Source organism: Haliotis asinina, chromosome 2 (assembly GCF_037392515.1).
Source record: "Haliotis asinina isolate JCU_RB_2024 chromosome 2, JCU_Hal_asi_v2, whole genome shotgun sequence".
Classification (NCBI taxonomy): Eukaryota; Metazoa; Mollusca; class Gastropoda; order Lepetellida; family Haliotidae; genus Haliotis; species Haliotis asinina.
The window spans coordinates 52,945,458-52,960,884 of NC_090281.1; the positions used below are offsets into that span (position 1 = coordinate 52,945,458).

At 40.8% G+C, this 15,427-nt stretch overlaps 1 protein-coding gene across 4 annotated transcripts in view; it reads left to right on the forward strand.

The window, feature by feature from the left end:
• The window catches only part of LOC137273911 (calcium uptake protein 3, mitochondrial-like), a 92,795-nt gene that overhangs the window by 31,461 nt on the left and 45,907 nt on the right, over window positions 1–15,427 (forward strand). For all 4 annotated transcript variants that reach the window (XM_067806814.1, XM_067806815.1, XM_067806812.1 and 1 more), the window contains exon 4: window positions 5,590–5,637. In XM_067806814.1, the coding sequence (XP_067662915.1) occupies window positions 5,590–5,637 (48 nt within the window). The remainder of the gene's footprint in view (window positions 1–5,589; window positions 5,638–15,427) is intronic.

Consider the following 15,427-nt stretch of genomic DNA (forward strand, 5'->3'; position numbering starts at 1 on the left):
GAGTCAGACGAAAGGTGTTCTCTCAACATACAAAACCTTGTAACACCTTTGTAAAATGTGTGAAAAATTAGTGTTTTGTGGCAAGCACCTGAGTGCGAGTCTGTGGGCAATCGAGGAAGACACAACATGACACAAGCCTGTAACGCTTCACACCTTATACAGAGACCAGGGGTTTGGGGGCATGGAAGGACAGATGATCAGACTGCCTGGTTGGGTCATAGGGTTCTCTACCTTTTCCAGAATACTCCTTCCATGGGGATACTGTACTTGTACTTAATTTTCAAAGTGAAATATGTTTCATTGTCATTAGCCTGATGTTAAAAATGAAAGGTTTAGGTTTTTATGTCATCTGTCAGACACAGAAACAGATATACCCAATGCACACAATAAAAGTCTGGACTGTGTTACAAGTCTGGATTACCACAGTTTCTCAAAATGAAGAAAGTCTCTTCTCTTTTCTATTATTTGTCATGAAGGTAATTTTGTAATAATGTTTTGTGTAAAATGTGTTCATTTCAGAGACTAAATAATAGCCCGGTATCTATGGTTACAGAGCAAACAATGCACACCCCAGTATATCCACATGCATTTCTAATATTGATATGAGTATTTCAGGATTATCTGTACTAAACTATTGTTTAGGTGTGGTTCAGGTAACCATATATCATAGATTAGGTTTCTTATTGTTAAAGTCTTTCAATAATTCTTCTTAATTCCTAATATATTAAAATGAAAACTGTTCAGACTTTAAAATATCTAAATAACTAAATTTGCTACTGAATTTTGAGAGGATGGACTGATCGTTCCAATAAGGAACACATTCTTATTACCTGTTGAGATTCAGTACATAGGAGTAAATCAGATTATAGGACTTTGATGATCTGATACTCTTTTATACCTTGGGCTTGCTTTCTACAGTTTTGTATCCAACATACTGAAAATGAATTGGTGACTTTATTTCTCTTTGTTGAGTTTTAATTTCAAGACTAAACTATATTTAATTCTCAAGATTTTAAAATGGAAACTGTTCAGTCTTAAAAATATCTAGATACAAAATTTGCTACTGAATTTTCAGAAGATGGGGTGATTGTTCCAGTGTGGAACGCATTCTTGTATCCAATTTGAAAATACTCTATAGTGTTCAGAATATTTTTAGACTCTTCCACCCTAGGGGTCTTCCAATCAAGACTTAACTGGAGGCTGTACTGAACAGAGACAGACAGAGCCGCTCATGTCTTTAACCACTGCCTGACGACTTTCCTAGGCTGCGAGTGAAACTCCTTGTAATAAACCTAGACAGAAATAGAGCAGGAGTCACCTGCACAACAGCTGGTAAACTTGACTAATTATCTCCATCTTACCTCCATCTCTTTCACAAATCCCAGTCTGGTGGGTCGTCAGTAAACTAGATTAGCTGATCTACTTGTCAGATAGGTAATCCCAGCCTTACTACTGTATGCCGTGACAATCATTGCCATTCAGTCGATTTATAACCCAGGGCGTGAAAACACTCTTACCTTAAGAGTGCTATTGTTTTAATTAGAGTGATTGCTTTTCAGTATGTACACACTCCTATCCCCCATGTTGTGATAATGATAGCCCATATTGGTTATCAGGGAGTTTGTTGGTTTAGCTACCAAAACAATGCTTTCTATCTGCTAGGGAGACTAATTAAGGTCTAGACTAGTGTTTTGATTGCGCCATTGGTATTGTAAGTAGTGATATGGACATGCTGGCTTGATGTCTGGTTCATGTACAGTGGCTGCAAGTAGATGACAGGTGCCTACCTATGAGCAGTTACTGGTCTTTGTCAGCACCTATGGCAACTCAGTGATGATCTCCTTGTTTAAATTGTTTCTTCCACCTGTTGAGATTCAGTACATCTGAGTAAATCAAATTATAGGACTTTGATGATTTGATACACTTTGATTTTGATACCTCAGGCTATTTATCTACAATTTTGTATCATACATTTTTAAAATGAATTGTAGACTTTTTTTCAGTTTGTTGACTTTTAATTTCAGGACTTAACTATATTTAGTTTCTTGTGTATGGTCATATATTAAAATGGATACTGTTCATATTATGTCTTCTACAAATACATTGGGAGAATCTTCTTTGTGTTTTTTTTGGTAAGTGTCAGTGTTCATCAAATAAAGAGTAACTTAATACCATTGTACCTTTTTTAAATTGATTGTATCCAACAAAGGCAAGTCTCTCTGATTACACCTTTAGTAAGTTAGTATTGATTTTTGCTACCTTCAGCAACATTCCATCAATATCATGATTGTGGGACACCTGAAATGGACTTCACACATTTTACCCATGTTGGGAAATTGAACTCAGGTTTTGGGCATTGTGAAGAAATGTCAATGTCACAATAAAAAGATTTTCTGATTACTATACCTGCTGTATTATTGAGGGTGTAAAGCATGCTTTTGTGAATTGTCATCTTTTGAAGTTGTTGATTACAGTTATCTCTGTGAAACATGCTTTTTGTCTGAGTGACTTGACTGGTTCTGAAGGGGCGTAAAACTCATAACGTTCTCCAAGTGTTGGAACATGGCAGAGTAAAAGCTTGTGTTTTCTGTATCATCAATGAGGCATATAGCCAGCAAAAACTATAAGGTGAAAATAGCAATTTGACATGCACACCACCCGATATGTAGCAGAACACGAGAGAAGATCCTTGTTTACAGCTTACAGAAAGAAAACCAAGGTAGATACTACTTTAATGTTCAATGACAAGCAAAACAATGTGTCATAGGTTGATGGATTAGTATTGTGAATGCTTCCAGTCTCGAGTCTGACATTGACTGATGTGCTGCTGACCCATGCACTCATACTTGACTAGTCTGCCTTTATGAATAATAAAACAAGGGGTAGATGACATCCTTGTTGTATACCAGTTTTCCAAACAGATAGATAGATCAGGTTGTGTACAAGATTGTTCAAGTTATTCTTGTAATGCTATTGTCAGCAGGCCAGTGAAAAAAAAAATGGTTTGAATATATGAGCCTGATATAAACATTTGACATTGATGCTACTGGGGACTGGCGTTGATAGATGTAATCAATGAAAATGAAGTGTACAGACAACACTCCCAGTAAATAACTTCACATAGTTACCATTCATCTATGGGCAGTGGGGTAGCATAGTGGTAAAGGAATTGCTTGTCACGCTGAAGACTGGGGTTTGATTCCCCACATGATCACAATGTGTGAAGCCCAATTCTAGTCTGCCCCGCAGTGATATTGCTGCTAAATGAAGCATAAACCAGTCCACACTCACTACCATCCTTCAAATTTCCAACAACAGTCTTCTGAACCTAGAGTCTAGAGAAATTTTTATCTTGGATTCCAGATCAAATTCAAGGCAATTTATGAAAAATGGTAATTTTTTGTTCCAAATCCAAAACTTAAAAGTTATATTTTCAGAACTGTTTAAATTCATTGTTACATAGTATTCAGTTCAATAGTGTAAAAGTTAACATTAAAGTTGCCTCCATTTTCTTCCACTGTCACTTTCATGCATGAAATATAAGTCATGAAATTCGTACTGAGTATACTGACTTGAAGTGGGAAATTGTCAAGTCCTTCTTAGTGCTGACTGGGGACCAAATATTGGCCATGGTGCCAGATAATTTCCTTGACTATATCTTAGGTTTGTGGGTCCACTGTTATTTCAATATTTATCTTGTGGTCTCAATGTTTTATGGGCAACACACCATGTTGCACATTCATTTGTTAAATTTTCTTTTCAAATTTACAAAGGCAACAGTCAACACACCATGCTGCACATTCATTTGTTAAATTTACAAAGGCAACTGTCCACTTTACCCTATGTGAACCTTCTGTTATTCCAATCAGAATGTGTGTAAAATAATTCATCTCCATTATCCTCCCCTATTTGTCGCATTCATTGTATGTTTTCATATTGATTGTTTTACTTGGTTGAGGTGAGACCTGGTTCCTGAGGCTGATAAACTAAGTAGTACAATGTAACCAGTGGCCTTCGACTGACCTTGACGACTGAATCACCACCTTGCATACTGTCTGCATACCTGCATTGACATTAATGACCTCATACAGAATACACACCACTTGAACACCTCTACTATTGAAGCTACCTTCACTTCTCTTACCAGGCATTAGAGAGAAATATAAAAGAGCTTGTGGGCTGTGTTTTTTGTGCAGGCCATGCTCAGTTAGTGTAAAAAAAGTGGTACCTTTGTTGCAAAATGTTTAGACAATTATGTTTGTTCCTGACCTTAATTTTGGTTTTTGAAGTGCTGTGATGGTTGATGCAGCTTATGTCTGTTATATTTTGGGATTGTGTTGAAAGGAAACTATGTGCAGAATGTAGCTTGTCAAAGGGTAACCATGTATGGTATAGAACAGGGTGTTTGTCCAACAGGTGCACAGATAGTGTTCGATTGTGAATGCATGCTAGAGGCATGTGTACCTATTGAACTTTGTTTGAACATGACACTTGTTGTTTCGTTGCCTTTTGCTCATCACTAAAACTACAACTGTTTTGCTCAGTGTCAGTATGTTCTGTTTTGGACATCCGTGTCAAACCTGTAACAAGGAATGTGCCTAATATTTAGTTCAGAAATAGATATATCTAAGATTATGATTCTATTAAGTAAGCAAACATAACAATGTCTAATTTCTGTGAGGAGAGGAAATCAAGATCTCTCAGTTAGAGTAAAGTTTGAATAAAGTTTATGGATCCGCTGGTCGTATTTTTTCAAGAACAAGAAAAATCCATTCCAAAAATCCTTATGTTTTTTATTGGCCAATAATGTAACTTTCGAGAAATTGCAAAAAGAAATGTTTTTTTTACCCCATTTGCACTTTGTAAGTTGCCAGAAGTAAATAGCTTTTATTACTTAGAAGGACTATTTATTTGACTGGTGATTTTTATTTTTTTTCTCTCCTGCCTTTACTGGCTTTAGGTTTTCTGAGGACAGATGTCTGTAAAGCAAGACATAAAATTGGTCTATCCTTAATTTGCTTTGTAGAGTCTGGGAGACAGGCTAGCACTATCAAACAAGAATTGGTCTGGACTACAGGCTCCTGTCAATACACAAACTCACCATATTTAACCTCACTGCTGTGACTTAATCAAGCTATTGAACTTCTGAATGGATCACTCTTGAAGGCCTGGGTTAGAATTAGTATTCAACAATATATGCATGTTTTAAGAGGTGACAGTATTGGGTGGCTGACACATGTCATTGTATCCCATTTATGTGGATTGGTGCTCATGCTGTCAATCACTGTATTGTCTCGTCCAGAGATGATAATTTAGACCCAACCACCATATAGCTGGAATATTGCTGGGTGCTGCGTTAAACAATAAACCAACAAACCAATTGCATAGGTTAATGCTCAAGCTCGTGGTCATTGGATTGTCCACTTCAGACTTAATATGTTTTACAGACCAACCCCATGTAGCTGGAATATTGCTTAGTGCAGCATTAAGCAACAATCAATCTGGATGGATCCGTGCCTATAGAACAGAAGACATATCTCCACCATATTTTCCACTTGTAATGTTGACTTGTGTTTTGTTGTTTTACAGGAATCATCTCATATACGGAGTACCTGTTTCTTCTGTGTGTGCTGACGAGTAAGTAAAGACTAATGTCCTGCCTCATTCTGTAGATGTCACCCAGGTTGTCGCTAGTGAACATCTCCTTGTACAAACCACAGCACTTCATTTTGACACAGATACAGGGGAATGTTAAGGTTCCCATAATGTGAGAAGACCAAGAAAGTGAGATGCAAGGACTTTCTATGCTTTTCTAAGTGCTTGTCCTTTGATGAGTGTATCCTGAAGCCATATGGTCAGGGTCCAACACTAGGCACTGCTCATAGCGAATACTGTCTTTGACAGAGGCCAGCAAAGGGTCAGTTGATTTTAATGGACAAAATGCATGCAGTTTAACTATAAAGTCTCTGGTCTATGACACTTGCATAGGACTGGTAGAACATTTATCTCTGGTAGGTTTAGGTTAGGAATTGGTAGGACATGCTTCTGCAATAGGATTGGGATAGGAACTGGTAGGAAGTGTATCTGTAGTAGGTTTGGGATAGGAACTGGTAGGAAGTGTATCTGTAGTAGGTTTGAGATAGGAACTGGTAGGATGTGTATCTGTAGTAGGTTTGGGGTAGGAACTGATAGGAAGTGTATCTGTAGTAGGTTTGGGCTAGGAACTGGTAGGAAGTGTATCTGTAGTAGGTTTGGGCTAGGAACTGGTAGGAAGTGTATCTGTAGTAGGTTTGAGATAGGAACTGGTAGGATGTGTATCTGTAGTAGGTTTGGGATAGGAACTGGTAGGAAGTGTATCTGTAGTAGGTTTGGGCTAGGAACTGGTAGGAAGTGTATCTGTAGTAGGTTTGGGCTAGGAACTGGTAGGAAGTGTATCTGTAGTAGGTTTGGGCTAGGAACTGGTAGGAAGTGTATCTGTAGTAGGTTTGGGCTAGGAACTGGTAGGAAGTGTATCTGTAGTAGGTTTGGGATAGAAACTGGTAGGAAGTGTATCTGTAGTAGGTTTGGGATAGGAACTGGTAGGGGGTATATCTGTAGTAGGATTGGATTAGGAACTGGTAGGAAGTGAATCAGTGGTAGGTTTGGGATAGGAACTGGTAGGATGTGTATCTGTAGTAGGTTTGGGATAGGAACTGGTAGGATGTGTATCTGTAGTAGGTTTGGGATAGGAACTGGTAGGAAGTGTATCAGTAGAAGGTTTGGGATAGGAACTGGTAGGAAGTGTATCTGTAGTAGGTTTGGGATAGGAACTGGTAGGAAGTGTATCTGTAGTAGGTTTGGGCTAGGAACTGGTAGGAAGTGTATCTGTAGTAGGTTTGGGATAGAAACTGGTAGGAAGTGTATCTGTAGTAGGTTTGGGATAGGAACTGGTAGGGGGTATATCTGTAGTAGGATTGGATTAGGAACTGGTAGGAAGTGTATCTGTAGTAGGTTTGGGCTAGGAACTGGTTTTTAAGTGTATCTGTAGTAGGTTTGGGCTAGGAACTGGTACGATGTGTATCTGTAGTAGGTTTGGGCTAGGAACTGGTAGGAAGTGTATCTGTAGTAGGTTTGGGCTAGGAACTGGTACGAAGTGTATCTGTAGTAGGTTTGGGCTAGGAACTGGTAGGAAGTGTATCTGTAGTAGGTTTGGGATAGGAACTGGTAGGGGGTATATCTGTAGTAGGATTGGATTAGGAACTGGTAGGAAGTGTATCTGTAGTAGGTTTGGGCTAGGAACTGGTAAGAAGTGTATCTGTAGTAGGTTTGGGCTAGGAACTGGTAGGAAGTGTATCTGTAGTAGGTTTGGGATAGGAACTGGTAGGGGGTATATCTGTAGTAGGATTGGATTAGGAACTGGTAGGAAGTGTATCTGTAGTAGGTTTGGGATAGGAACTGGTAGGAAGTGTATCTGTAGTAGGTTTGGGATAGGAACTGGTAGGGGGTATATCTGTAGTAGGATTGGATTAGGAACTGGTAGGAAGTGTATCTGTAGTAGGTTTGGGATAGGAACTGGTAGGAAGTGTATCTGTAGTAGGTTTGGGCTAGGAACTGGTAGGAAGTGTATCTGTAGTAGGTTTGGGATAGGAACTGGTAGGAAGTGTATCTGTAGTAGGTTTTGGGATAGGAACTGGTAGGAAGTGTATCTGTAGTAGGTTTGGGATAGGAACTGGTAGGAAGTGTATCTGTAGTAGGTTTTGGGCTAGGAACTGGTAGGAAGTATATCTGTAGTAGGTTTGGGCTAGGAACTGGTAGGAAGTGTATCTGTAGTAGGTTTGGGCTAGGAACTGGTAGGATGTGTATCTGTAGTAGGTTTGGGGTAGGAACTGGTAGGAAGTGTATCTGTAGTAGGTTTGGGCTAGGAACTGGTAGGAAGTGTATCTGTAGTAGGTTTGGGCTAGGAACTGGTAGGAAGTGTATCTGTAGTAGGTTTTGAATAGGAACTCGTAAGAAGTGTATCTGTAGTAGGTTTGGGCTAGGAACTGGTAGGAAGTGTATCTGTAGTAGGTTTTGGGATAGGAACTGGTAGGAAGTGTATCTGTAGTAGGTTTGGGCTAGGAACTGGTAGGATGTGTATCTGTAGTAGGTTTGGGATAGGAGCTGGTAGGAAGTGTATCTGTAGTAGGTTTGGGGTAGGAACTGGTAGGAAGTGTATCTGTAGTAGGTTTTGAATAGGAACTGGTAAGAAGTGTATCTGTAGTAGGTTTGGGCTAGGAACTGGTAGGAAGTGTATCTGTAGTAGGTTTTGGGATAGGAACTGGTAGGAAGTGTATCTGTAGTAGGTTTGGGCTAGGAACTGGTAGGAAGTGTATCTGTAGTAGGTTTGGGCTAGGAACTGGTAGGAAGTGTATCTGTAGTAGGTTTGGGATAGGAACTGGTAGGAAGTGAATCAGTAGTAGGTTTGGGCTAGGAACTGGTAGGATGTGTATCTGTAGTAGGATAGTTGGTTGTTGATTGATAATACAATCCTAAACAGAGCTAAGACTCAGACTCGGTTTGATCAAGCATGTTTCAGATCCTTGGTAGGACTCGTCTTGATCAAGCATGTTTCTGTTCATTTGTAGGACTCAGTTTGATCAAGCATGTCCTCAGATCCTTGATTGAACTCCTTTTGAGCAGCATGTTTCTGTTCATTGGTAGGACTCGGTTTGATCAAGCATGTTCATTGTTAGGACTCTGTTTGATTAAGCTTGTCTCATATCAGTGGAAGGACTCAGTTTGACCAGGCATGTCTCTGTTCATTGTTGGACTTGGTCAGGACATTGGGGGACCCTTAGGTTCACAAGGTCCTTGATACAATGTCTCTGGGTGAGGCAATAAAGGTTGGTTGGTTTGTTAACTCTGCACTCATCAGTATTCCGATTTGTAATTAATCAAGCCTGGACCAGATAACCCGGTGATCAACAGTATGAATGAGAGAGTGAGTTTAATTGTATTCCACACTAAGCAATATTCAAGCTATATGGTGGTGGCCTGTTATTGGGTCTGTACCAGACATTCCAGTGATCAACAGCATGAGCATCGATCTACACAATTGAAAACCGATGACCAAGTCAGGAAACCTGACCACCCAATCCTGTTAGTTGCCTATTACAACAAGCATGTGTTACTGAAGGCCAGTATTCTAACCGGGACCTTCATGGGTGATCAACAGTATGAGCTTGGATCTACACAACTGGGATACCATGACATGGGTCAACTAAGTCGGCAACCACTGCAGGTTGTCAGTAGGCCCCTTTCAAATGCAGAGAGTATGGACAGGGAATGTGTTAGCTTAGATGGATCAGGTTCCAGCTGTGACTGGCTGTTGAGTCATCACTCTATTAACCACTGGTTTGCCTATTCCAAGTTATATTCTGCAATATACAGGTTATTCAGATTCAGCTGTTTTAATACATCTTCATGTAACCTTTGTAATTGGGAGAAGTCCACAGTATTCTGTGCTTCATTCAAAGACGTACATGCATAGATCAGGAGGTTTGGGGGAGTTTAGTAGTCAACTGTCTAAAGTGTTTGCTTGCCACACCAATGGCCTGGGCTTGAACACTCACATGGAGACAAGGATTGGGAAAGAGAACTTTGAGAATGGGCCATTTTCAAGATTATTAGCCATTTTCTGAATTTAGAATGGACCACTGCCCTTGTATCAATAGTCAACTTCAAAATTGTAATAGTCCATTTTGTATTCTAATGTGAAAAATGGCCTATGGCCCCTCCCTTTCCCAATCCTTGTGGATACCATACGGTGGCACCCATTGGGATGTTGCTATAATATTACTAACAGTGGTGTAAAACATGACCTATTGTGTGCTTTCCACACAAGTGTTCATTGTGTAGGTTAGTAGACTTATTTGGCCTAAATTGCCTTAGAGTGCAATCTCTTAAAAACAGATCGTCCTAATTGGACCAAATTAGCAACGGTATTCATGTTCTTCCAACAGAAGACTGACCTGTTGTGATAACCTCCAATTAAAAAAGATCCCCTGTGCTCTCCCAAAGCAGAATCAGCATCTTTGGAAAGATTTCCTGAACAGGTCTACCATGGTGGTGAATACATTTGTAAGTAGAATAAATTGACTGTCAGCAATTAGATGTATGTTTAACGGCTGTCTTGTGGACTGATTGAATTATTAACGTGTCAGAAAGAGATAGTGATCATCAAAATGTGATAAACAGTCTCGATACTGAATCCTTTGGTGGATGTTGTGTGAAGAAAATGTCAAAAATAGCGATAAAGTCACTATCTTGCCAAGATGAAACATCAATCAAATGCAGAAAGTGATAAAGTTTTAAAACATGGAGACGAAATCAATTTGCCTCTTGTTTAGGTCCTGCTGAGGGTCAGGAATGTCGTATCAGACGTAAGTCTGTCAATTCCAGGCCATTGTCCCAGACTGAGGAACCCACAGCATCCAATGTCTCTTTAACCAACCCTTAACCACAAGTGGGAAATGGCCTCTGACAGCGCTGCACCAGTGAGACACGAAGCAGCATAACTTTGTAATCTAGTGGAAAAAAGCAGTCACAATCCTGAGATTGTCGGTTGAGATAAGACATACAGTCTAATCTCTTCTTTACAATCTGAAGCCTCACCACATAGGTAGCAATACATGATACGGCTCTCTATATGGCTTACCTTACACCCAAGATGACATAAATCTCTCATCTTTGTGTGTGATGTAAAAAACGGACCCCTCCCTCCCCTTGTGCAGGGGTCTTCATCACAAGCCCCATCATTAGAGCCTTGTTGGTATCCCACTGGCTAGGGCAAATTCACTCTTGCCTCATATTGCAAAATCACCTTTGCCTGGGGGTGCCTATATCACACTTAATGCATTAGAGGCAGGCAGTCTGAGTGATATTTAACGCGATGGGATCTCGTCATCTTATGTTCAAGTGTATCACATGACTTGGCTAAACAGTGACAAATCTGGATGTCACAGATGCTGAAAGAGACACACAAGCTGAGCATAGAGGGGCCGCCAACACCATGCCCTGCCTCAACCCTGTTTGAAAAACACAAGGTGGATGTGAATGGTGTGCACACTCAGATGTCAGACCTGAGAACAGTTCAACTTAATAATGCCCTCAAGTATGCTGTGCTGAACTCTGCCCTCGTTGTACAAAGGAGAATATATAGCGTATCTCAACAATGTGTTTCAGTATGCATGGTGAAGATTAAAACACACCTGTTCTCATGCATGTCTGATATACTGACAACTGGAAGTTTGGGAAGGGATGCTTTCAACCAAAAGTGAGAGTGAGTTGTAAAGAAATACTTTCATTTTGTGTTGAAAAGGAATAACTTTGTTATTTGTCATTGGTATATATCTTAATGGAAATACGTACTTGAACTTTATTGTATGTGGAAACTTGAAACATTCTCTTTGAATTTTAAAGTACATTCCTGCATAGATGGTAGAAAGTGCAAGGTTTGTACAAGTCTCAATTTGTAAAGGCTGAAATAATTTGCTAATTTGTTTTACAACACTTCTCCATACCCCCTAATCTTCTCCATTTTGGAGAATCAAGTCTTGGCGTTTACACAGCCATGAGTCTAATACTTGTCAACCCCGAGCTAGGTGTGAACAAATTGAGAGCTTCCCTCGTATTTATGGGATCATGAAAGTGGGTAATGCGTTCACTTTCACTTCATTGTGTAATCTGCTTAACAACATGGAGTCAATGAGCAGGCCTGAGTTAAGAGACCCACATTCACAGTGCAACAATCAAGTAACGACTTCCCTACCAGCTTCAGGTGTCGTGGGATGACAGCAGGCGTTCAACTGTGATAAGGGACCAGGCAGGAGAAGAGAGGGTAGTAGGGAAGAGACAGTCCTCAAAGGGCCACCTTACACGCTCAATATTTCAACAACCTGCCCTTTGTTACAGACACACTCTGGAGACCCCCTCATGTTCTAATCACTCACAAGGCTGTCCAAACACCTTGTAATTTGTCCTCGTAATTAAAGAGACTGGGTAATAATACAGCTGACTGCCATGTCTGCGAGGACCATAGCGGGTGGGTACCACCACCTGCAACAGACACAGACCTACCCTGCAGACAGACCACACCAGGTTATATAGAAGGAAGGCCTCAGTCTTCCCTACAGACACACCACACCAGGTTGTCTGGACAGTTGGTCTTGGCCTACCCTACAGACTGACCATATGAGGTTGTCTAGACAGAAGCTCTCATCCTACCTTACCAACAGACCACAGCAGGTTGTTTGGACAGAAGGTCTCAGCCTACCCTACAGACAGACCACACCAGGTTGTTTGGACAGAAGGTCTCAACCTACCCTACAGACAGACCACACCAGGCTGTCTAGACAGAGTGTCTTTGCCTACCCTACTGTCAGACCCTACCGGTGTTGTCTGGACAGAAGGCCTCAGCCTACCCTAGACACACCACACCAGGTTGTCTGCACAAGGCCAACAGATTGACCACACCATGTTGTCTGGGCAAAAGGCCTTGTACACATGCTTCTCTTCACAGTCTGTATCAGGTACCAGTATGGGAGGCCCCACAGACAGCCTACACCAGATTGCCTGTACAGACAACCAAAACAAAATTTCTGCCAAGTTTGTTCTGCATGATGATTGTATTGATTCAAGGAAGAGTTAAAAGGCCTTCCTTGTGACCAAAGCAATTAGAACAATCATTTTGGCCTGTTGTCGTCGCATCGAGATTCATCTATTCGCCTGTGTGAATCTCTGAATTTCTTTGCAGATGAAACATTCTGTCAGCGGCTCTAGTGATGTAGAAATATGTTCTTGATATGGCTGAAAGTATTTATGCATGTTTCTTTAAGCAGTGGCATAGTGATTCCAAGATTGTTACTGCTGCGATTGTCCGTTTTATGAGAGATGGGTTGTAGGGTCTCATTGATGTTCTTTACACTGTAGGAGGAAGACTGTTGATAAGACATAAAAAATAGTCAGTTTATGTTCACCTCTGTGAAATCCATGCTAACAACTTTTCTACAATTTGGAATAGGGCAATTTTTTCTCTCTTACAACATATAGGTCATGTGTGGTGCTCAGCTACTGCAGACTCTATCGGTTGAGAGTTTGCATCCACTTTCATGATCCTAGGCAAAAACCTGGCTACAATATGGCTTACCCATGGTATAACAGGCAGTATGTATCAGGTGTTTAGGAATGGAAAACTCACTGTAAGGCAGTGTGGTAAAACAGCTAGTTTTTACCAAGTGTGAGGACTTACATATTCACTTACTGAAAGACATTGTGGTTCAACATGTATGGCTCACTCACTCACTTGCTCACTCATTGCTGTAAAATGTGTTATTACAGGTGATGTCTACCAGATGCTGAGGACCATCTGTCCTCAACCTTGTCCTCTCTCTCTCAGGGGATGCATCATTGTCCTCAAACAAGATCAAATCTTTACTGTCTGATTGTTTCAAAGCAATGTTTGTTTAGGACTGATGATGGTCCGATAGAATGGTATTGAAAGAACAGATGAGAACAGACCTGTGTGAGCTAGGGTTGACTGCTTAATAATGGAAGCATCATTAAAGGGGAGATTGTTTTATGCTAATGTAGAGCCTATTGGTAAGGCATGGTGCAGAGGGCTGTGGTGTCAGAAGAGGTGGAGTTTTTATCAAGTGGGTTGAAAAGCTTAAGAAATGATGGAAAAAGGGTTTAAGTAGGGAAAAGGATAACACTCCTGAGGTCATCTAGGAGGTCGTTGATGTTGTATTAGTGGTGGAAGGAGGGTAAACTGTTATGAAAGGCATGAGATTAAAGTATTTCAAGTCGCTGGAGTATAGCAACTACACAAGTGGGTGGTAATAGATGTTAATATACAAAATCACTGTTGAAGAAATCTGGGGTAAAGCAAAGGTGCTTTATGGAATTTTGAATTGGTGGGAGTGCGTTTGAAGTGATTGAAGTAGATGGCTTAGGTTAAATATTGTATAAAATATCTCTGAAGGAGAAGAGGGTGCAAAGGCCTTCTTAAGGAAATGAGTTACTGGAGTGAAATGCAGAGAAATGTGATCAAGATCTGTGGAATTCTGGGTGTAGAATTCACTTGTCATGCACATACACAATGATATGATTGTGTAGTAGATGTTCATGTACCTGTAGTTGTGCCAGGTTAGAATTGTTCCCAAAATGTTGATTGTAAAAGGTAACCAACTGGATTGGAAGCTCCTGTTCAATAGTCGTTTAAGGTACCTTTGTAACCTGATGTTATTACAGCCAGTGTTGTTGCTGACAGTGTCAGTCACTGGATTGTCTGGTTCAGACCTGATGATTTGCAGGCTGCTGTTGTGGAGGTGGGATAATGTTGAATGTGGCTTTAAATGATTAACACTTTCAGACGTAGGTGAAGGGGAGACAGGAGGCAGGGGAATTTTGTGAGTATGAGACTGATCATCTCAGAGAGTCTGGTCAACACTCTCCATTGTAGACGGAACTCATGTAGGGAATTACGACACTGATCAGCTCTGTTCATTGTGGAAGGAGCATATGTAGGGACTTCAGCCACTGATCAACTCTATCCATTGTGGACGGAACACATGCATGGAGTTGAGACACTGATCAGCTCTGTTCATTGTGGAAGGAGCATATGTAGGTTGAGAGACTGATCAAATCTCTCCATTGTGGAATGGGTACATGTAGGGGGTATGACTGATAGGTGCTGTGTAGGGCATGAGGCAAGTGATGAGAGGGACAATTGTGTAACAAGAAGACATGCCATGAAAGTTGAGATAAGCCAAACGGGAGCTTATCTAGATTGTCATCTTGTCCAAATCAATTACAGGTAAGACCATAATACCCTGTATCGGTGCATGGTACAATGGAGTTGGGTGAAGGAATTTAACCATCTGGTGTGAGGCTCTTGTGGCCATTGTTTCAAGATGGCAGAGGAACAGCTAGGATGGATGGAAGAATAAAGGGTGGGTGGAGGAGGTGGTGATTGATACTAGGAGAGGGGACAGAGGGATAAAGGCTTCAATGGAGGAACATACCAGAAGCAGGTGTGGACAGGAGACACTGCCAGTCACAGTTCACTCAGGGCCACTTGCTCGCTTACACATGACAATTATTTGAATTTTTGATTTCCCAAATTAGTGGCACTGCTATCAGATTGCTGTTGCTTGTGATAATTATGCAGTTTCTGTGCTAGGCACGTGTGGAGGGTCAAAAGGTCTGCCATGTCAAAAGTAAACAGTTGTTGCTGGAAAGCCATAGCTGTTCAGAGTCCTGAATGGGAGGAGCTCTCTTTTCATGCCATTGGAGATGTATTGCCTTTGATGGGATTCATTGGCTTGTGCATAGTCACAGACTCAGAAATAGCCTTTTGAGGATTTAATGTTTTCTGAGCTTGCTGGTTTGCTTTGTGTCTTTGCTATGG